Source organism: Felis catus, chromosome C2 (assembly GCF_018350175.1).
Source record: "Felis catus isolate Fca126 chromosome C2, F.catus_Fca126_mat1.0, whole genome shotgun sequence".
In the NCBI taxonomy this organism is placed as follows: domain Eukaryota; kingdom Metazoa; phylum Chordata; class Mammalia; order Carnivora; family Felidae; genus Felis; species Felis catus.
Window position 1 is genome coordinate 126561339 of NC_058376.1, and position 23846 is coordinate 126585184.

General features: G+C 40.1%; 1 protein-coding gene across 6 annotated transcripts in view; it reads right to left on the reverse strand.

The window, feature by feature from the left end:
• The window catches only part of PCCB (propionyl-CoA carboxylase subunit beta), a 98919-nt gene that overhangs the window by 21360 nt on the left and 53713 nt on the right, over positions 1–23846 (reverse strand). For all 6 annotated transcript variants that reach the window (XM_045036410.1, XM_045036408.1, XM_011286135.4 and 3 more), the window contains 3 exons: positions 20068–20176; positions 16833–16953; positions 14736–14817 (listed from right to left, as the gene is read on the reverse strand). In XM_045036410.1, coding sequence (XP_044892345.1) covers positions 14736–14817; positions 16833–16953; positions 20068–20176 — 312 coding nt within the window. The remainder of the gene's footprint in view (positions 1–14735; positions 14818–16832; positions 16954–20067; positions 20177–23846) is intronic.

Here is a 23846-nt window from a genome sequence, read left to right on the forward strand (position 1 = left end):
GTGTAAGTGGGGTATTAAATTTCCTTGCTATTACCATAACTGTCAATTTCTTTATGTCTGTTAACATTTGCTTTTATGTATTTAGGTGCTCCAGGATTGGGTGTATAGATATTTAAAACTGTTATATTTTCTTGTTGGATTGGTCTCTTTAACATTATGTAAGGGCCTTTTTGTCTCTTTTCTTTTTCTTTCATGGCTCTGGCTAAGGTTTACCTATTTTGTTGATCTATTCAAAGAATCAGCTATTGTTTTCAGTGATCTTTTCTGTTTTAAGTCTCCAATTATTTCTATCTGATCTTTATCATTTTTTTCCTTCTACTAACTTTGGGCTTTGTTCGTTTTTTTTTTTTTTTTTTTTCCTGAGGTAGGACTATATCCCTATAAATTTCCCTCTTAGAACTGCTTTTGCTATGTCACAAAGACTTTGGACCATTGTATTTTCAGTTTTCTTAATGTATTTTTTTATTTTATCTTTGGTTTTCTTGTTGACTTACTGATTTTTTTAATAGCATGTTGTTTAGCCTCCATTTGTTTATAGTTTTTGTTCCTCCCACCTCACCCCAGTAATTGATTTCTGGTTTCATACTGTGGTGGTTGGAAAAGATGAATGACATTTCAGTCTTGTTAAATTTATTGAGATTTATTTGGTGACCTAACATGATCTCTCCTTAAGAATGTTTCATGGGCACTTGAGGGGGCACCTGGGTGGCTCAGTCAGTTAAGCATCCGACTTTGGCTCAGGTCATGATCTCACAGTTTGTGAGATCGAACCCCACATCAGGCTCCATGCTGACAATGCAGAGCCTGCTTGGGACTCTCTCTCCCCTCCCTCACTCGTGGTCTCTCTCAAAATAAACAAACGTAAAAAAAAAAAAAAGAATTTAAGATAAGAATGTTTCATGTGCACTTGAAAAGCATGTGTATTCTGTATTTGGATGAAATACACTATATATGTGTATTTTTATGTATCATTTAAGGCTACTGTTTCCTTATTGATTTTCTGTCTGATCTATTCCAGTGGTGTAAGTGAAAGAAAAAAATTATAAAAGATCGGACAGAAAGAAATGGAGACTTAAAAAAAAAAATAGAAAAGATCACTGAAACCAAAAACTGGTTCTTTGAAAATATAAAAGAGGTTAACCTTAGCCAGAGTCATGAAGGAAAAAGAAAAAAAGGACCCAAAGAAATAAAATCAAAAATAAGTAACAACCCATGCCATGGAAATACAAAGTATTTTAAGAGACTACTAGGAAAAATTATATACCAACAAATTGGATAACATAGAAAACATGGGTAAATTCCTAGAAACATACAACCTTTCAAAACTGGATCAGGAAGAAATTGAGAATCTGAACAGATTAATTACTAGTATCAAAACAATTCATAATTAAAAAACCCCTAACACAAGCCCAGTACCAAATGGATTGACAAGTGAATTCTACCAAACATTTAAAGAATTAATACTGGGGCACCTGGGTGGCTCAGTCAGTTAAGCATCTGACTTTAGCTCAGTTCATGATCTTGCAGTTCATGAGTTCAAGCCCTGCATCAGGCTCACTGCTGTCAGCATGGAGCCTGCTTTGAATCTTCTGTCCCCCTTTTCTCTCTGCCCCTTCCCCATGTGCTCGCTCTCTCTCTCTCTCTCTCTCTCTCTCTCTCCAAAATAAAGATTAAAAAAAAATTGTTTTAATTAATACCTTTTTTCCACAAAGTACAAAAAAAAAAAAAAAAGAGGAAAGCTTCCAAATGACATTTTATGCAGCCAGTATTACCATACTGATCCATACCATACCATACTGTCATACCAAAGCCAGACAAACACTTCACAAAAAAAGAAAACCACAGGCCAATACCCCTGATCAACATCAATGCAAAAATCCTCAACAAAATAATAGGAAACTTCATTAAACAATACATTATTTTAACTAGATCACTCACCACGATCAAGTGAGATTTATTCTGGGGAAACAAGAATGGTTCAATATTCACAAAATCAGTAACATGATACATCATATTAACAAAATGAAGGACAAAATTATATGATCATCTCAATAGATGCAGAAAAACTATTTGACAAAATTAGACATCTGTTCATGATGAAAACTCAAAAACTAAAAGGCAGCCTATGGAATGGGAGAAGATATTTGCAAACAACATATCTGATAAAGCGTTAGTATCCAAAATCTACAAAGAACTTATCAAACTCAACACCCAAGAAAACAAATAACCCAGTTAAGAAATGGGCAAAAGACATGAATAGACACTTCTCCAAAGAAGACATCCAGATGGCTAATGGACACATGAAAAGATACTCAACATCATTCATAATCCAGGAAATACAAATCAAAACCATAATGAGATCAATCTCACACCTATCAGAATGGTTAAAATTAACACAAGAAACAGGTGTTGGCAACGATGTGGAGAAACAAGAACCCTCTTGCACTGTTAGTGGGAATGCAAACTGGTGCAGCCACTGTGGAAAACAGTATGGAAGTTCCTCAGAAAGTTAAAAATAGACCTACCCTAAGATCCAGCAGTTGTACTGCTAGGTATTTACCCAAAAGGTATAAAAATATGGATTCAAAGGAGTAATAACATGCACCCCAATGTTTACAGCTGCATTATCAACTGCCAAACTATGGAGAGAGCCCGAATGTCCACAGACTGATGAAGGATAAAGAAGATAAGGTATACATACACAATAGAATATTACTCAGCCATCACAAAGGGTGAAATCTTGCCATCTGCAACAACATGGATGGAGCTAGAGTATATTATGCTAAGCAAAATAAGTCAGAGAAAGATAAATACCATATGATTTCACTCATATGTGGAATTTAAGAAACCAAAGAGATGAACACATGGGAGTGGGGAGAAAAGAGAGAGGGGAAACAAACCAAAAAAGACTCTTAACAATAGAGACAAACCGAGGGTTGATGGAGGGAGGTGAATGGGGGATGGGCTAGATGGGTGATGGGTATTAAGGAGGGTACTTGTTATGATGAGCACTGGATGTTGTATATATTTGATGGATCACTGAATTCTACCCATGAAACCATATTGCACTGTATGTCAACTAACTAGAATTTAAACATTTGAAAAAAAATTTTTAACTCCAGAAAATTAGTTTAAAAAAATTTTAACGTTTATTTATTTTTGAGAGAGGGGGAAAAGGAGGGAGGGAGGGCAAGCGAGCATGAGCCAGGCAGGGGCAGAAAGAGGGGGACAGAGAATCCAAAGCGGGCTTCACACTGTGAGCACAAAGCCCACTGAAGGGCTTGAACTCACGCCTGTGGTATCATGACCTGAGCCAAAATCAAGAGTCAGCCTCCCAACCAACTGAACCACCCAGGCACCCAAGAAAATGAGTTTAGAGGGAACATACCTCAACATAATAAAACCCATACAAGAAAAACCCACAGCTAACATCATACTCAATGGTGAAAAACTGAGAGTTTTTTAAGATTAGGTACAAGTTGGAAATCTACACTCTCATTTTTATTCAACATAGTATTGAAAGTACTAGCCACAGCAATCAGACAAGAAATAAAAGGCATCAAAATTATAAGGAAGAAGTGAAATGTCATTATTTGCAGCTGAAATGATATTACACATAGAATATCCTAAAGACTCCATTGAAATACTATTAGAATAAATGAATTCAGCAGTCACAGGATGCAAAATACAAAGAAATCTCTTGTATCTCCATATACTAGTAACAAAGTAGCAGAGAAATTAAAAAAATTCCATTTATAACTGCACCAAAAAGAATAAAATACACAAGAATGAACTTAGCAAGGAGGTGAAAGACCAGTACCCTGCAAACTAAAACACTGATAAAAGATGATGGGGCACCTGGGTGGCTCAGTCAGTTAAGCATCCAACTAGGTTCTGGTAATGTTCTCATGGCTTGTAGGTTTGACCCCCACGTCCAGCTCTGTGCTAACAACTCAGAGTCTGGAGCCTGCTTTGGATTCTATGTCGCCTTCTCTCACTCTCTCTGTCCCCCCCCCCACCTGTGCTCTGTTCCCCAAAAATAAACAAACATTAAAAATAAACAAATAAATAAACCACGGATGAAAGAAACTAAAGATGACACAAACAAATAGAAATGTATTCTATGCTCATGGACTGGAAAAATTACTATCGTTACAATACCCACATTACCCAAAGCAATCTACAGTTTCAATTCAATCCCTATCAAAGATACCAATTGTATGTTTCACAATACTAGAATAAATTATCCTGAAATTCATATTAAACATAGCCAAAACAATCTTGAGAAAAAAAGAACAAAGTTGGGAGTAACACAATCCCAGATTTCAAACTGTATCACATAACTATAATAAGCAAAGCAGGATGGTACTGGCACAAAAACAGACACATAGATCAATGGAAGAATAGAAAGTCCAGAAATAAACTCTCACTTATGCAATAAATGGGGAAAAGACAGTCTCTTCAATAAATGGCACTGGGAAAACTGAACGGTTACATCCAAAAGAATGAAACTCAACCACTTTTTTACATCATAGACAAAAATAAACTTAAATAAAGAACTAAATATGAGACCTGAAAATAAGGAACTACTAGAAGAAAACGTAGCCAGTAATTTCTTTGACATCAGCCTTAGCAACATTTGTCTAGATGTGTCTCCTCAGGTAAGGAAAACAAAAATAAACTACTGGGACTATACCAAAATAAAAAAGCTTTTGCACAGCAAGAGAAACCATCAACAAAAATAAAAGGCAACCTACTGAATGGGAAAAGACATTTGCAAATGATATATCCAACAAGGGGTTAATATCCAAACTGTAGAAAGAACTTCTTTGACTCCACACCAAGAAACCTATCAATCCAATTAAAAAAGAGATCTGAATAGACATTTTTCCAGGAAGACATACAGACTTAACAGACACATGAAAAGATGCTCAACTTCACTCATCAGGGAAATGTAAATCATTTCCACAATGAGATATCACTTCACATCTGTTAGAATGGATAGTAGCAAGAAGACAAGAAATAACAAGTGTTGGCAAGGATACAGAGAAAAAGGAACACTTTTGCACTGTTGATGAAAAAGTAAACTGGTGCAGCCACTGTGGAAAACTGTATAGAGGTTCCTCAAAAAATTAAAAATAGAAATACCATATGTTCCAGGGACACCTGGGTGACTCAGTCAGTTAAGCATCTGACTCTTGATTTCAGCTCAGGTCATGATCTCATGGTTCGTGAGACTGAGCCCCACATCAGACTCTGCACTGACAGCATAAAGCCTGCTTAAGATTCTCTCTCTCTCTCTCTCTCTCTCTCTCTCTCTCTCTCTCTCTCTCTTTCTGCCTCTCTTCTCCCCCACCCCCATCTCTCTCTCTCTCTCTCAAAATATTAAAAAAAAGAATGAGATGGGGCGCCTGGGTGGCGCAGTCGGTTAAGCATCCGACTTCAGCCAGGTCACGATCTCGCGGTCCATGAGTTCGAGCCCCACGTCAGGCTCTGGGCTGATGGCTCAGAGCCTGGAGCCTGTTTCCCATTCTGTGTCTCCCTCTCTCTCTGCCCCTCCCCTGTTCATGCTCTGTCTCTCTCTGTCCCAAAAATAAATAAACGTTGAAAAAAAAAAATTAAAAAAAAAAAAAAAAAAGAATGAGAGATCTTGCTATTTGTGATAATATAGGTGGACCTAGAAAGTGACTTAAGTCAAAGTCAAATACCATAGGATTTCATTTATATGTGGAATCTAAAAAGCAAAACAAACAAAAATCAGAAACAGACCTATAAATACAAAGAACTGGTAGTTGCCAGCGGGCAGGGGTGTAAGTAATGGGCCAAATGGGTGAAGGCAAATGGGAGGTATAGGTTTCCAGTTGTGGAATGAATAATTCATGAGGATGAAAGGTACAGCACAGGAAATACAGTCAAAGGTATTGGAACAGCATTCTATAGTGACAGATGGCAGCTACACATGTGGTTATTAGCACAGCATAGTGTACAGAGTTGTCAACTCATTATGTTCTACACCTGAAATTAATGTAACTTTGTGTTAACCATACCCCACTTAAAAAAAAAAAAAAGCTAAAACAAGAAATATCAGAGAAAACCACTGTAATAGATTTCATTAAACTTGTGAGACTACAGTGCAAAACCCTATGCAGATAAAATGGAATACCTAGAATAATTTTTTTTTTTTTTTACAAATTTACCTCATCTGATCCCAAAGATAAAGTTTAAAGAGCCATTAACATTAAAGACTAGAGGAAGTTATCAAAAAGCCACTCCTCCCTTACAGAAAAGACACTAGGTCCTGACAATTTCACAAGAGAACCTCTACCGTATCTTTTAAGAGCAGATAATCCCAATGCCATTTAAATTATTAGAACATAGAAAATCTGCAAATTCTTTTAGGACACTTAATGAACTTAATTGTGTTCTCACCATTCCAAATTCATAGGTTGAAGCCTAACCCCCAATGTGACTGTATTTGGTAAGAGAGCCTTTAAGGAGATAAAGTTATTTAAATGAGGTCATAAGGGTGGTGCCCTAATATGACAGAACTGGTGTGTTTATAAGAGAAAGAGACACCAGAGAGTTCTTTCCTCGCACACACAGAAGAAAGGCTACAACAGGAAACAGCAAGAAGAAAGCCATCTACACCCCCAGGAAGACAAGCCTCGCCAGAAATTAAGCCTGTTGTTAATTTGGTCTTGGATTTCTAGCCTCCAGAAATATGAGAAAATTAATTTCTGTTGTTTAAGCAATCCAGTCTCTGGAATTTTGTTATGGCAGCGCTAACAGACTAATACATGAAATAAGCACACCATGGATACCAAAAAACCCAAGTTTAAAATACATCAAAAAATGGGGCGCCTGGGTGGCTCAGTCAGTTGAGCATCCGACTTTGGCTCAGGTCATGATCTCGCGGTTCGTGAGTTTGAGCCCCACGTCGGGCTCTGGTGCTGACAGCTCAGGGCCTGGAGCCTGCTTCAGATTCTGCATCCCCCTTTCTCTCCACCCCACCCCTGCTTGTGCTCTGTCTCTCTCTTTCAAAAATGAATAAACATAAAAAAATTTTTTAAATACCTCAAAAAAAAATCAGCAAATCAGCTCATATCACATGACATTGATGCAAATATCCAAAATAAGATATTAACAAAATATCAAATTCCTTTTACTCAGGAATGTAAGAAGAGTTTAATATTAGTAAATCTATTAAGATAAATTTATAAATAGATCTAGGGGGAAAAAAGATCATTTCCATAAATGCTGAAAGCATTTAAAAGATAATCAATACTTCCTTGATTTAAGAAAAAACAGGCAAACAAGAACAAAAATTAAAATAGAAACCAGTCATAGCTTTGTTAACATGAAAAAAAGATAAAATCAGAAAACACTAATGGCAGTCTCTCTGAAGTTAGGAACAAGACAAATATGCCCACTATCACAACCATTACTCGTCACTGTGATAAAATCTGGAGCTACAGGGGCACTAGGTGGCTCAGTCAGTTAAGCGTCTGACTCTTGATTTCAGTTCAGGTCATGATCTCATGATTCATGAGTTTGAAACCATTGATGGGCTCTGTATGGACAGCGTGGAGCCTGCTTGGGATTCTCTCCCCCGCTCTGCCCCTCCCCTGCTCATGCTCTATCTCTCTCTCAGAATAAATAAACATGAAAAAAATTTTGGAGATATAGACAACTCAACTGGACAAGACAAAGAAAGGGCATGGGGGTGCACATCTGGCCTATTCACTAGAATGTGACTTGTGCTCTTGGTCTTGGGTTCGTGAGTTCAAGCCCTAAGACGGGCATGGAGCCTACATTAAAAAATAATCAAAAATTGGGGTGCCTGGGTGGCTCAGTCGGTTGAGCATCTGATATCAGCTCAGGTCATGATCTCACAGTTGGTGGGTTCAAGCCCCGTGTCAGGCTCTGTGCTGACAGCTCAGAGCATGGAGCCTGCTTCAGATTCTGTGTCCCCATCTCTCTCCCTGCCCCTCCCTCACTCATGCTCTGTCTCGGAAAAATAAATAAAAATGTTAAGAAAAAAATTTCTTAATAAAAAATAAAGGGCAAAAATAATTGCCAAGGAAAAGATAGAACTATTTTCATGTAATTACCATTTGGAGAAGATGGCAAAGTAGAAGGACCCTAAGCTCACCTCGTCCCATACATATACAACACAGTAACATTCATACTAGCATAAATAATCCAGAAAACAACCTGAAGACTGGCCAAAACTCCACAACTAAAGGTAGAAAAGAAGACACATCAAAGAAGGTAGGAAGGGTAAAGACACTGTCAGAAGGGAAACGGACTGTGGCCATCCATGGTGGTGAGAAAGCCAGTGGCTGGACAAGGGTGAAAAACACTTTCACACTGAGGAGCCCACACAGGGAAGATGATCCCCATAATATTTGGCTTTGTAAGTGAGAAGGGCTGGAGTCCACAGGTGAACACCCAACTCTTGATTTTGGCTCAGGTCATCATCTCAGGGTCATGGGACTGACCCCATGTCAGGCTCTACACTGAGTATAAAGCATGCTTAAGATTCTCTTTCTCTCTACTCCTCTTCCCCTCTCCCGTACTCCTGCTTTCTCTCTAAACTAAAACAAAATTTTTTAAATGAAAAGGGCTGAATTTTTTGAGTTCTTAAAACCAGTAAGACTTGAAGCATGGAATTCTTATTTTATTATTTTTTAATACTTATCTATTTTTGAGACACACAGAGAGAGAGCGAGCACACAAGCAAGCAGGGGAGGGGCAGAGAGAGAGGGAGAGACAGGATCTGAAGTAGGCTCCATGCTAACAGCAGAGAGCCCCATGCGGGGCTCCAACTCATGAACCATGAGATCGTGACCTGAGCCTAAGTCAGACACTTAACTGACTGAGCCACCCAGGTGCCCCAAAGCCTGGAATTTTTAAAATTGGAGGGCTGGGCTCTGGGAGAGCCAGGAGGGCTTAGGAATTAGATTTCCCCACCCTTAACAATACAGCACAACAGCCCTCAGATATACAGCCTGGAAAAAGCAGTTTGAAAACTGCTGGGGCAGACAGGAGGGAGAGTGATTTACTCATCTCAGAGCAAGGCCCAGAGACAGAGGGATCAAAGGGAGACCCCTCCAAGAACAAAGGAGCTATTATGTGCCATTGCTCTCCCCCACACTCCCCAGCACAAACACAGGGCAACCTACGGGGATCACTGCAGTGAGGACACAAACTTACTTACACCAAGCCCCACCCTCTCTGTGCTTCAGTGGATCTGCCCATCCCAGTCAGTCTTGCTTCAGTCCCCCAGAAGACTGGCACAAACCACACCAACTCGTCTCCCAAATGGTACATTTTGCAGGACCTCAGTTCTGGCAGCAGTGGCAGGTCTCATTTTATAAGCAGACCGGCACACACCTGGTTAAAATACATCCCAGCCCTGCTGGGGATGAAACAGTGCCCACAATAGGCAAAGACAGTCTCTGCAGACAACTAGACTGAAGGAAAAAGAGACCAAGACTCAATAGAAGAGCATACGCAACACAAACAGGAGACACCCCTAAAACACCAGGCTCTGGCGAACAGGGACACTACACTGCAGGGCACTACAGGATCTCTTCTTCATAGGGCTATTACCTTTAAGAACATGAGACGTAGCTGATTCTCCTAACACACAGAAAAAGACACAGAGTTAGATAAAATGAAGAGACAGAGGAATATGTCCCAAATGACAGAATAGGCCAAAACCATACCAAGAGACTTAAGTGAAATGGATATAACTAATATGCCTGATAGAGAATATAAAGTCATGGTAAAGATACTCACTGAACTTGAGAAAAGAGTAGAGGACATTAGTCAGACCCTTAACAAAGAGATAAGGACTAGGGGCATCTGGGTGGCTTAGTCAGTTAAGTGTCAGACTCTTGATTTTGGTCAGGTTATTAACTCATGGTTTGGGAGTCTGAGACCCTCATTGGGCTCTAAGCTGACAGTGCAGAGCCTGCTTGGGATTTTCTCTCTCTCCCCATTGCTCTCTGCCCCTCCCCCACTCATGCTTGTGCTCTCTCAACATAAATTTTTTAAAAACTTTAAAAACACAAAGATAGAAAGACTGAATCAGAGATTATGAACACAATAAGTGAAATTAAAAATAAACTTGATGGAATAAATAGACTGGATAAAGGAATGAATTACTGATGTGGAAGACAGAGTAATGGAAAGTAACCATGCTGAATAAATGAAAGGAAAAAAATTATGCAAATTGAAAACAGTCTGAGATCTCGGTGACTCAATCAAGCATAATCATATCTGCATTATAGATCCACAAGAAGAGACAAAGCAGGCAGAAAATTTATTTGAAGAAGTAATAGCTAAAAACATCACTAATCTTGGGAAAGAAACAGATATCCAGATGCAAAAGGTACAGAGAGCACCCCCTGCCCCCAAAAATCAACACAAGGCAGTCCACACCAAGACACACAGTAATTAAAATGGCAAAAGCAGTGCAAAGAAAAACTTTTAAAAGCACCAAGAGGAAAAAAAAAATAGTTACATATAAGGGGAAACCCCGTAACATCAGTGGATTTTTAAGGAAAAACTGCAGACCAGAAGGAAGTGGCATGACATATTCAAAGTGCTGAAAGAGAAAAATCTGCAGCCACGAATATGCTATCCAGCAAGGCCATCACTCAGAATAGAAGGAGAGATAAAGAGTTTCCCAGACAAACAAATACGAAAGGAGTTCATGACTACTAAAGCAGCCCTGCAAGAAATATAAGAGGACTCTTTGAGTGGGAAAGAGACCATAGGTCTCGAAAGTATAAAAAGTGAAATACTAGCAATCTGAATCCAACATTACATTAAAAAAAAAAAAAATCAAACACCATGATGAAGTGGGATTTATTCCTGGGTTACAACAGTGGTTTAACATTTGTAAAACAATCAATAAAAGAAAGGATAAAAACCATATGAGCATTTCAATAGATGCAGAAAAAACATTTGACAAAGTACATGCATGATAAAAGCCCTTGACAAAGTAGTTTCAGAGGGAACATACCTCAACATAATAAAGGCCTCATGTAAAAACCCACAGCTAACATCATACCCAATGGGAAAACATGGAGAGCTTTTCCCTTAAGGTCAGGAACAAACAGGGATGTCCACTCTCACCACTTTTATTCAACATAGTACTGGAAGTGCTAGCCACAGCAATTAGACATCTAAATAAGTAAGTAAATAAATAAATAAATAAAATCCAAATTGGGAAGGAAGTAAACTTTCACTATTTGCAGATGACATGATACTATACATAGAAAACTCTGAAGACTCCACCAAAATCTACCACAATTGATAAACAATTTCAGTAAAGTCACAGGATTCAACATCAACATACAGAAATCTGATGCATTTCTATACACTGATAATGACACAGCAGAAAGTGAAATTAAGAAATTAATCCCATTTACAATTGCACCAAAACCAATAAAATATCTAGGAATAAACTTAACCAAAGAGGTAAAAGACCTGTACTCCGAAGGAATTTCAAGAGGACACAAAGAAATGGAAAGACATTCCATGCTCATAGATTATAAGAATATTGCTAAAATGTCTATACTACTCAAAGCAGTCTACAGATTTAATGCAATCCCTATCAAAATACCAACAGCATTTTCACCAAACTAGAACAATACTAAAATTTGTATGGAACCACAGAAGATATCCAAATAGCCAAAACAATCTTGAAAAAGAAAAAAACTGGAGATGATACCATTCCAGACTTGTCATTATATTACAAAGTTGTAGTAACACCAGTTGTCATATGGTATATAGAAATACACATATAGGTCAATGGAACAGAATAGAAAACCCCGAAATAAACCCACAATATAGTCAATTAATCTTCGATAAAGGAGGAATGAATATGCAATGGGGAAAAGACAGTCTCTTCAACAAATGGTATTGGGAAAACCAGACAGCTATATGCAAAAGAATGCAAGTGGACCACTTTCTTACACCATACACAAAAATAAACTCAAAATGGATTAAAACCTAAATAGGAGACCAGAAACCTTAAAAATCCTAAGAGAGAACACAGGCAGTAGTGTCTCTGACATTGGCCATACCAACTAACATTTTTCTAGATAGATCTCCTGAGGCAAGGGAAGCAAAAGCAAAAATAAACTATTGGGACTATATCAAAATGAAAAGCTTCTTCACAGTGAAGGAAACAATCAACAAAAACAAAAGGCAACCTACTGAATAGAAGATATTTGCAAATGACATATCTGATAAAGCTAAAGTTTGCAGCCCAGCATACCAAACAGCAAGAGCAACAGAGTTCCTGAGAGCTTCAGAGGATTCCTCTTGAATCTTTTCCCAGCTGTACTGAGATATAATTGACACATAATACTGTGTAAGTTTAAGGTTGTACCCCCTTGAATCTTAATCTGACTGCTGATCAGCATATGCATGTAAACAAAGTATCCAAACTATGTAAAGAATTTATACAACTCAACACACCCGAACAAATAATCCAATTAAAAAGTAGGCAGAACACATGAATAGACATTTCACAAAGAAGACATCCAGATAGCCAACAGACACAAGAAAAGATGCTCAACATCATACATCATCAGGGAAATACAAATCAAAACTATAATGAGATATCACCTCACACCTGTCAGAATGAAACAAGTGTCGGCGAGGATGTAAAGAAAAAGGAACCCTCAGGGCGCCTGGGTGGCTCAGTCGGTTAAGCATCCGACTTCGGCTCAGGTCATGATCTCACGGTCCGTGAGTTCGAGCCCCGCGTCGGGCTCTGTGCTGAAAGCTCAGAGCCTGTAGTCTGTTTCAGATTCCGTGTCTCCCTCTCTCTGACCCTCCCCCGTTCATGCTCTGTCTCCCTCTGTCTCAAAAATAAATAAAGGTTAAAAAAAATTTTTTTTTTTAAAAAGAAAAAGGAACCCTCGTGTGCACTCAATGGGAATACAAAGTGGTGCAGCCACTATGGAAAATGGTATGGAGGCTCCTCAAAAAGTTAAAAATAGAACTACCCTACAATCCAGCAATCGCACTATTGGGTATTTACCCAAAAAACATAAAACGCTAATTCAAAGGAATACATGTACCCTTATGTTTATAGCAGCAGTATTTACATTAACCAAGATATGGAAGCAGCCCATTGATAGATGAATAAAGAAATGTGTGTGTACACACACACATGCATGCGCACGCGTGCGTGCACGCGCACGCACACACACACACACACACAGGAATATTATTCAGTCATGAAAAAGAATGAAACCTTGCCATTTGCAATGATATGCATGTAGCTAGAGAGGGAGACAACCAAAAGCCAAATTCCAGTGAGGAGGAAAAAAGAGACAAAAGAGGTTTAAATGAAAAGGAAGAAAAAGACTTGGACAGCAATTAAACACAGATATGGGTTAAGAGGGGGTTTTGCTAGCGGGACAAGTTAAAGGGAGAAGTTAAGAGATTTATACAAATCAATCAAGTAAGCAAGACCCCAGATGGGGAAGGATGGTGTCAGAAGTTCAGGTAGAGGAACCTCATTCTGTAAGTCTGGGGAGACATGGAAGGACAGTGGGATGCAGCAAAAGGAGAATCAGGGGACCTGATGACAGAGACCCTATTTTACCTTCTTTAAACTTAAAACTTTTCTTGGACTTAAAACTACCAATGTCATGTATACTTTTGCTCTCCATCTCTCTCCATCACACAGTGAAGTTCCTGAGGCAGGGATTTTACCCTTCATGGTGTCCTATAGTTACAGCACTGAGAACAGTGCCTGGTCATTAGTATCCAGCAGAATGGCAGAATCCAAGCTGGACCAAAAAGGCAGAGGCCAGGAGGACTAGGGGCTCCAGAGGAATGGGAAGAGTGGAACTGGAGAGTCAGGGAGCAGAGGCAGTGGGAGGGAGACAGGGGCAAGTATGCAGATATGGAGAGTCCTGAAGGCTGAGGTCAGAGAAGGGCATGCTCCTAGCGAGGTATATTTTTCACAGCTCAAATGGTGCTCAACAGGCTGAAGAGCTGAGCAATGAGGAGGAGCTGAATCTGGCCACTGCTGCTGGCTCATGCTGGTTCCCCAAAATACAGGAGAAGGGTAGCCCGAAGTCTGGGAAAGGTTGGAACACAGATGGCTCTTGGGCACATCAAGCAAGGACTGCTGAGAGCACAGCATGCACCTAAGAATGTGCAGGAGACAATGGCCGTGTCCCAGCTTGCCCCAACACTGTTTCACTTAATGATCCGGGAATACGCCACACTGAGAAAAAGGTGGTGCAAATGACTCTTATCCTCCTCAGAACCACACATTCCCCCTCTAACTTGTCAAAGGATACCTTGTGTATCTCTAGAGAAACAAATGCCCTCTAGGCATAAGATTCCAAAGATACCTAACAAAAAGACTCCCTGGTTTCGACTCCAGACTTTGGGGTCATCGACTCTTCTCCCTGCACCTCACAGTGCTGTCTAAAGACCCCTGAAACCTCCTGACCCAAGTGGCTCCTCCTACCCCCAGCCCTCAGGTCCAGGAGAAGCAGTAGAAAGGCTACCGCCACTATTTCTTCCTAGAACACACTAACGAGTGGCCCCTGTTCTGTGCCCAACCCATGCTCTGCCTCTGTTGCCCAATGTTAAAGCCTGTGGATTTGGCACTTCCTTCATATGCCAAAGCACAGGACCATGGATGTGGCTGAGCTAGCACAGACAAAACCAGCAGATGTGGCACTTACAGAGTGTATGATGTCCACCATGTTGTAGGCTTTGGTCGATTCCAAGGGGACAATTGTGTCAAGCTCAGGAACCATACGGTCACTTTGGACAGAAAAAGAAGCAGATACAATCAAGACAGGAAGAGCCATTTGCCTTCTGTGGCTGGAGGATGGGAGAAACGTGGGAGCAGAGCTGATTCTGTCCCTGCTGGGCTTGCAAAGTAGTCCCAAAAGATGCATTCCTTTCTTACCACCATATCAAAGTGAAAGGAGTTTCATATTAACCCAAAAGATCTTTGTTTTCATTCAGAGGGAAGAAACGAGCTTATTCTCCTCAATGTGGTTCCTTCATTTATCCCCTCTGAATACCTCCTACATTCCAGGTACAGTATGGGGCACTACAGGACACTGTAGTGAACAAGACACTGTCCTAGCAAGTCCTACTCTCACTTTCTGAGACACTGAAAATAAAAGAACAAGGACTTGGAAATGCAAAGGCAGAGTTCTGTTACTCAACATTGTGGGTTCATATTCCCTGTTGGAAAATAAACCTGCTAAAGCTCCTTTTTAAAAAAGCAAAACTGGGGTGCCTGAGTGGCTCAGTCGTTTAAGCATCTGACTCTTAATTTCAGCTAAGGTCGTGAACTCATGAGATCCAAGTCCCATGTCAGGCTCTGCTCTGAGCACAGAGCCTGCTTAAGGTTCTCTCCCTCCCTCTCTTTCTGCCCTTCCTCTCTTGTGCTCATACTTTCTTTCTCTCAATAAAAAAATGAGATACAGTACATTTAATTTTTAAAAACTAAATATTAAGAAAGTAAAACTGCAGCCCCCCTGGTGGGGAGAATCACTGAGGACTAACTAGTCACCCAGGCTCATGGCGTTCTGCTTCCTCATGCACCTTTGTGGCTGAGCAGAAAGCCTGACAGGGCCCACACCCACACCACAGGAGGGCTCAGCAGCAATGTGTCACTCTCCCACATGCTCTCATCCCCTCCTGCTCATGCAGGCAGGCAGGGACTGTTCTGGCCCTGACATGTACAGCTGGGCTGAGGTTTGACTTTGGTAAAAGCCACATGCCTCAAGCCCAACTTCCCAGAGAACTCCACATAGGGGGATACTGGGTACAGCCCTACCAGATAAAGTCCTCCCTTATTTTTCATTTGCTACTTATACATACAGCTACTCTTGGATCAATGGAGAGGAGATATGACTGGAGCTAAGCAGGCTATTCAGTCATTCCTAAGCCCCTGGGCCCTAATACCTTCAAATGATGTCATAAATTTTTCAAGAATCCCAAATAGTACAGTTGCTCAGAAAAGGACGCTGTGTCCATCGTTCTGGGCCTATGACCACCTTCCTTTTCAAGCCTACACATAATATACCACTGGTTAGGTCCCCTGAAGAGTGGGGCTGAGGCATGTGGAAGCTCAGGTCCATTCCACAGAACAGTGTCTAAAAATGGCTTCTTACTAGGAGACAGAATTCTAAATTTTTTCTGCAAAACAAAGTCCAGGCCAAGTGAGTTTGAAGTAGTTGGAGTCTGAAGTTTGAATCTCAGAATGGAAACAGAATGGAGAAGAAAACAGCCAGAGATCTGGAACAATAGTTCCCCAAATGAGCCTCTGGCTCACTTGATGATGTAACCCCATGAGGCAGTGCCCCAATAATAAGGAGAAAGTGTTTACTACGTGGCCAACAATACACCTTCCCCTGGACTGCCCGGGCCTCTGGCCACAAGCAGGTGGGCATAAGCACATTTTCAAAAGGGCACGCTGTCTACATCATTTCACATTTCATGGCAGAACAAAAAATATTTCCAATTCTGGACAAATCAAGACTTACAGAACTGGGGGTGGGGGCACTTTTTACTCCCAAGTTATTTTTCAGATATTACAGAGAGGAAAAAAAATGAATACAAATAAAATTTTTCTTGTCTTTGCTCCTGTACCCAGACATGCCACCACCATGCCAAAACCTAGGAGCCTCGCTGGCTCCACTCCACAATCCACTCCAAGATGCCCAATAGGGCAGAGCCTGGAGGTGCTGCCAGGGCAGAGGAGCCAGAAAAGGGTAAGTCAACCTGCACAACGAGAGCTGGTGCCCTGGCCTGTAACTCACCTGGGATCATGGCATTCACGGATGGGAGCTGGGTCCTGGTTACTGAGGGGCAGATAGTTGAAGAACTCCCGGAGATTACACAAGGCATCAACATCGTTTTGAAAAGCTCTGTGGGCAACACCTGAAAAAAACAGAGGGGCTATAATAGGCCTAGACACCTGTCAGCCCACAGATGCTGTTTCGTGTCCACCTGCCACTCCTAGGGCATGTTGGCAGGAGACCGTAGGAACACCTCTGTGAGGATGGGATACCACACATCTTCAGGCTGACCTCCAATTTATGCAATCTGTTCCCTCTGCTCTGTACCCACACCTCTGCAGGGTCACTCCTTTCTTTATTCCCTGCAGCCCTCATGTGCCTCCCCATCCTTGTGGGAGCTCTCTTCATACCCTTCCCTGCAGCACTGGTCTGTCCATTTCCTTGTTTCCTGCATGACATCTCCTCTAGAATATCAGCTCTAACAGGGTAGAGAACAGGCCCATCTTAAACCACTATAGTCCCACATCAAGAATTACACCTCACTACAGGTCACTTAGCTTTCAATACAGCTGCAAAACAAAAAAATAAAAGAATAATGGCTGGCACATAATGTCATGGTACTCAGCAACGGTGGAGGGGAAGGTGGGGAACCACCTGCCCTAGTGAGGAATGAAGCCATCATTCCTCAAGAATACTCTGAAATCACAGAACGGCCAAATAACGCCACAGACATGACAAAGTAGGGCCAGAAACTCTCTCCCAGAATCCCTGCTTCCACCATTTCCCCTACCATCTCTTCTCACAGCAGCCAAACTGGGCTTTTTAAGCCAGATTATGTCATGTCTGCAAACACCCTCTTGCTGTTCACTCAACATGCCAGCCACTTCCCTTCCTCAGGGCCTTTGCATTGCCTATGCCCTCTGCCTGCAGCTTTTCTCCCTTTGCTGTTCATGCAGTTAACTCCTTCAGATCTGCTCAACTGTTACCCTCACAGTGCGGCCTGCTCTTACTACCCTATTTCAAACTACAGCAACCCCAGGCCCTGTTCTACTTTTCCAGAGCACAGATTATCTTCTACCATACTATACAATCTCCTTATTTTAAGTTTATTTATGGTCTACATCCTGTACTAGAATATAACCCCATATGGGCAGGGATCTTTGTTTCTTTCACAAAGGTATTCCTAGCACATAGAATAATGCTTGACACACAGGCACTCAATGAATATATATGTTGAATGAATGTTTCGTGTTCAACACAGAATTCTTTTATTCAAGAAATACTTATAAATTGGTGCAGCCACTTTGAAGGATAGCATGGTAGTTCCTCAAAAAGGGAGAGTTACCATTTGACCTAGAAACTCCACTCCAAGGGAAACAAAAACATGTCACACAAAACTTGTACATGAATGTTTACAGCAGCATGTTCACGACAGCCAAAATGTGGAAGCAATCCAAGTGTTTAAGTGATGAATGAATAAAATGTGGTATATTCCTACTCTGAAATATTATCCAGCAATAAAAATGAGGTACTGATCCATGCTGCAACATGGATTAACCTTAAAAATGTTATGCTAAATATAAGAAACCGCTCACAAAAGACCATTATCACATGACTCCTAGACAAAGGAATAGAAGGTAGATCAGTGACTGCCTAGAGGTAGACTATTTGGGGGAATATGGGGAGCATATGCTAATGGATGCAGGGCTTTGAGGGGCAATAAAAGGTTCTAAAGTTGTGGTGATAACTGAAAAACACTAAGCACATAAAATCATTGAATTATATACTTTAAATGAGTATGTCACAAATATAAAATGTAAACTGTACCTCAATAAAGCTGTTTTAAAAAGAAAAAAAATATGTATAGGTCTTGCTCTGGAGATATACAGGTGAATACCTCAGATGTCACCAATACTTAACATTATTTTAGATCCCAGTGAAAAAGAAAAACATCTGGGGTGCCTGGGTGGCTCAGTCAGTTCAGAGTCCGACTCTTGATTTCAGCTCAGGTCATGATCTCACAGTCGCGAGATCAAGCCCTGCATCAGACTCTGCACTGAGCATGGAGCCTGCTTAAGATTTTCTCTCTCTCTGCCCCTCTCCCCCGCTCACACGCTCTAAAAATAAATAAAAAATACTGCTGCCATTTAAGCCCTGAGACAAGAGTGAGAGGACCAGCTGTGGGAGAATCAGCAATGAGAAGGTTCTGATTCTAGCTGTGTGCTGGAGACTGCTAAACAGAGCTGACGGCTGAGGGAAAGGAATGAGTCAAAGTTGATGCCAACCTGAGGTGGGAGAGGAAATGTATAAATTGGTCACACCGGCTTCTCACTGCTTTGAAATCTTTCCAAGAGGCAATTTCTCCTGCCTTCAGTTATACTGCTTCTGGTGTCATAGACAATCCTTACACAACTTGGTGTCTTCTTCCAAGAAAATATGAAATTCCAAATATCACTCTAACAACAAATGTCTTCATTAATGTCAGGTTCATTCCCTGCACCCAATTCTATGCCACTCTACATAAACAATACCCTTTGTTTCAACACCTATGTACAGAACAATCTTTACACATTTTCAATTCAGCATGTGTAACACATAACCCCAAAGAGGTGAAAATGTGGGCCATGACCATCACATTATGACTGTACCTGACCAAAAGCAATTGGTAACACTGCCATCTCAGACATACCCAACTTTGGATTAAAAAAAGTCACACTAGGGGCACCTGGGTGGCTCAGTTGGTTGATCGTCCGACTTCGGCTCAGGTCATGATCTCACGGTCTGAGTTCGAGCCTCGTGTCAGGCTCTGTGCTGACAGCTCAGAGCCTGGACCCTGCTTCGGATTCTGTGTCTCCCTCTCTCTCTGCCCCTCCCCTGCTCGTGCTCTCTCGCTCTCTCTCTCTCTCTCTCTCTCTCTCTCTCTCTCTCTCTCTCTCTGTCAAAAATAAATAAACATTAAAAAAAAATTTTTTTTTAAAGTCACACTATTTTTTTTAAAGGTCAAATGTTAGAACCACCATTCCAGTTACTTTTAAAATTTTAAATAATATCAAAGCTTTAGTAGTAACTGTTTTTGTTTTAACAAATTTGAGCTACTAAACCTATCTTTATTATTATATCTACAGTAAATATACCATACCACAGCCTTCTCAAATTCTCAATTAAGTGATATTTATAAAACATTATAACTATTCTCTTGGGCAGTGCCCGCTTCTCAGTGTTTAAAAACAGTAAGATGACCCTCAAGGCCTCTAACCTGACATGGTGGTATGGGTCCTGGCACCACCGAGCTCCTCCTGAGTAACATCCTCATTGGTGACAGACTTCACAACATCTGGGCCAGTGATGAATAGGTAGGAGGTGTCCTAAAATCAGAATTCCAAAAGAATCAGTCTCAGAACACCAGAGCTACATGGAGCCTTAGAATTTACACAGCCAAGACAAATGCAGAGAAGTTAGTGGTGTGGGGACAGAACCAGATTAGGAGGTCACTCAAAGATACCTATCCAAACTAAAGACTCAAAGTTTCCTTGTCTCACTACCAACAAAATTGTTTTTTCCCCCAAATATTTTATTTTTCAGTAATCTCTACATCCAACATGGGGCTTGAACTCAGAACCTCGAGATCAAGAGTCGTATGCTCTACCAACTGAGCCAGCCAGGTACCACAACTAACAAAATCTTCACTGCATGGTTTTGTCTCAGCAAAATTATCAGCCATGTGGCTAACATTTCAGGGTCATTCATCTGTAAACACCTTAACAGCGGCCTTATTCAGAGATCACTGGGCACCACCATTTTTCTAAAGCACTTCATGGGATTCTGTCCTTAAAGTCTAGGTACTATTATCACCCCCATTTATAAATGAGGAAACTGAGTCACTGTGACAGTATACAGTTTACCTAAAATTAACCAACCATCATAAGTGAAGCCATTTGAAGACCATGATAATCAATGCTTTGGTGTTTCAAGAGGGTGACAAACTTTTTAGTTTCTAATTTAAAGATGAAGGGAGGGGCGCCTGAGTGGCTCAGCTGGTTAAGCATTTGACTCTTGATTTCAGCTCAGGTCATGATCTCATAGCTTCAGGAGTTCAAGCCCCACAACAACTCTGCACTGACAGCGCAGAGCCTGCTTGAGACTCTCCCTCTTTGTCTGCTCCTCCCCTACTCGCACTCAGTCTTTCTCAAAAATAATCAATAAAAAACTTTTAAGATAAAGGTATAGTGTAAAAAACTTAAAAAGAATAGAAGAACAGTAGAATGTAAGTCTATATCCAAGCCCTTATTTCCAGGCCTCTAATTTCCCTCCCCAAAGGCAACTACTATCAGTTTCTCTCCTTACAAAACATCCATACATATGTGAAGAATAATAGATAGATAGATAGATAGATAGATAGATAGATAGATAGATAGATAATCTGTCCTTTTATTTTCTTTCCAGTGTTCTACACAGTTTTGAATCTTCTTGAAAACCATTCCCTATCAGTATAGTAGGATATATATAATAATTTGTCACCTACCAAAAATCATTTAGAATATGTCCAGTATTTTGCTATAACAAGCATTTCTACAGTAAATATCTTACTAGAGTCATCTCTCTCAGCTCACTGTTCACTTTCTTTGCCCATTTTTCTATTGGAAATTTGTTTTTGTGTACTGAGGAATTAGTCCTTAGACTATTATGTGTGTTTTATCAGTCTATTTTATGGATCCTTGGTTTGGAATGCTACTAGAAAGATCTTTCTTCCCTATTCCACACAGACTTATAAATAAATGTTCACAGAAGCATTATTTGTAACAGTCACAAACTGGAAAACAACCCAACGTCCATCAACAGGTGAATTTCAAAATAATTATCCCAAGTGAAAAGAGCCAGCATCCACCCATTCCACCCCCCCCAAAAAGGTATACAGTTTTTGTATGTTTTATACATGGAAAATGTCATTTTGTATGATTCTGTTTATGCAACATTCTAGAAAATGCAAATTGGTTTATTGTGATAGAAAGCAAATGAATATTTACCTAAAGACAGGGCTGAGAGGTAGGAGAAATGGATTACAAAAATACAGGAGGAAACTTTAGGGGGTTGGTGGCTATGTTTATTATCTTGACCGTGGTCATGGCTTCACAACTGTATACATGTGTCAAAACTCAAACTGCACAACTTAAATATGTGCAGTTCATGATACAATTATGCCTCCAAGTTGCAAAAAATGTGGGAATGCAAAGAGCCAAGAATATCCCATGCCACTTGAAGAAGAATAAGGAGGGACAACTTGCTGTGCCAGCATTTGTTATGCAGCCAGTGTAATGAAGACAGTGTGGTACTGGCACACAGACAAGCAAACAGAGCAAAAGAGCTCACTGAAACACTCTTGTATACAAACACTTGGTTCGTGATACATGTGGTGCTGCGGAGTAGGAAAGGACTTTTTTTTTTCAATAAAAGGCTCTAGGTAACCATGCTGAATAAAATGAAACTAGCCTCTATTTCATACTATGCGTAATTTTAATTCCAACTAGAATTAAACATAAATGTAAAAGGCAAAATAAGCTTTTAGAAAACATAAACAATCTTCATGACTTTGAGGTTGAAAAAAGTTCTTCAAGAACTAAAACACATTACCCATAAAGTATAAATTTCACTTTGGTTCTCATATCAAAAGGACACAGAAGCAAACCTAAATGGACTCCCACTAAGAGAAAGGCAATTTGAGCATGAAAACAAATAATGCTAACAATGAATTAGAAACCACTGAGTAAAATAGGAAATCCATGAACCCACATTAATAATAAATCCATGAGGGGAACTTGGATGGCTCAGTTAAGAGTCCGACTCCTGATTTCCAGTCAGGTCATGATCTCATGATCATAAGATTTCAGCCCTGCATCAGGCTCTGAATTGGGTATGGAGCCTGCTTAAGATTCTCTCTCCCTCTGTCCCTTCCCTACTTATTCACACACTAAGAAAAAAATAATAATAAATCCATGAAATAAACAAATGCCCAAGAATATAGGGCTCTTCCTTAGAGATGGATGACAAATGGTACAGTTGATAAATATCAATTTTGTGAAAACTGGTTTGGACAAGTATCTTCAATAGATGCTAAATCAAGGAGGAAAGTATAATGTGGAATAGCATGCTTGGATGATGTCAAAGTATCTCCCAATGACTATTAGTTACCAAAAAAAAAAAAACAAAAACAGTAACTATACCACAAAGAAACCAAATAACACCTTCAATGAATAGTAATCAAATTAATATTGCCAGTGAGGGGAAGATAGACATCATTTGTCTCTAGATGTGATCAACTGACCAAGATACATTGCTTATGTAGCAGACAGACTGGGTTACCCAACCTGAATCTAATCATAAGGAAACATCAGATAAACACAACTGAGGAACAACCTAATAATTTGTTTTTGTAGCCTTCAAAAATGTCAGCACCATGACAAAATCTGAAGAAATGCTCCAGATTAAGGGACATTAATAGGATAGGACAACTAAATGCAATATGTGATCTCCAAATGGATCCTGCACTGGAAAAAGAAAATGATATAAAGGACATCATTTGGACAACTGACCAAACCAGAATCTGAATGGTAGACAAAAAGTATTACAAAGGTAGATTACATATTGGGCACACATAAAACAAGTCTTAATAAATTTAAAAAGATGGGCCGTCTGGGTGGCTCATTTGGTTAAGCTTCTAACCTCTTGATTTCAGCTCAGGTCATGATCTTACAGTACATGACATCAGGCCCTCCACTGGGCTCAGCACAGACAGCGTAAAGCCTGCTTGGGATTCTATCTCTTCCTCTCTCTCTCTCTCCCCCTGCCCCCTCTCCAAACAAACAAACATTAAAAAAAATGTTTTTAAGATGATAAAACAGTTTTTAGTATTGAAATCACAATGAATGAAACTAGAAAAAGAAGAAGAGCTGGAAAATTCAAGTATGTGAAAATTAAACATCACACTTTTTAAAAACCACTGTGTCTCCCTATCAAAATAACACCAGCATTCTTCACAGA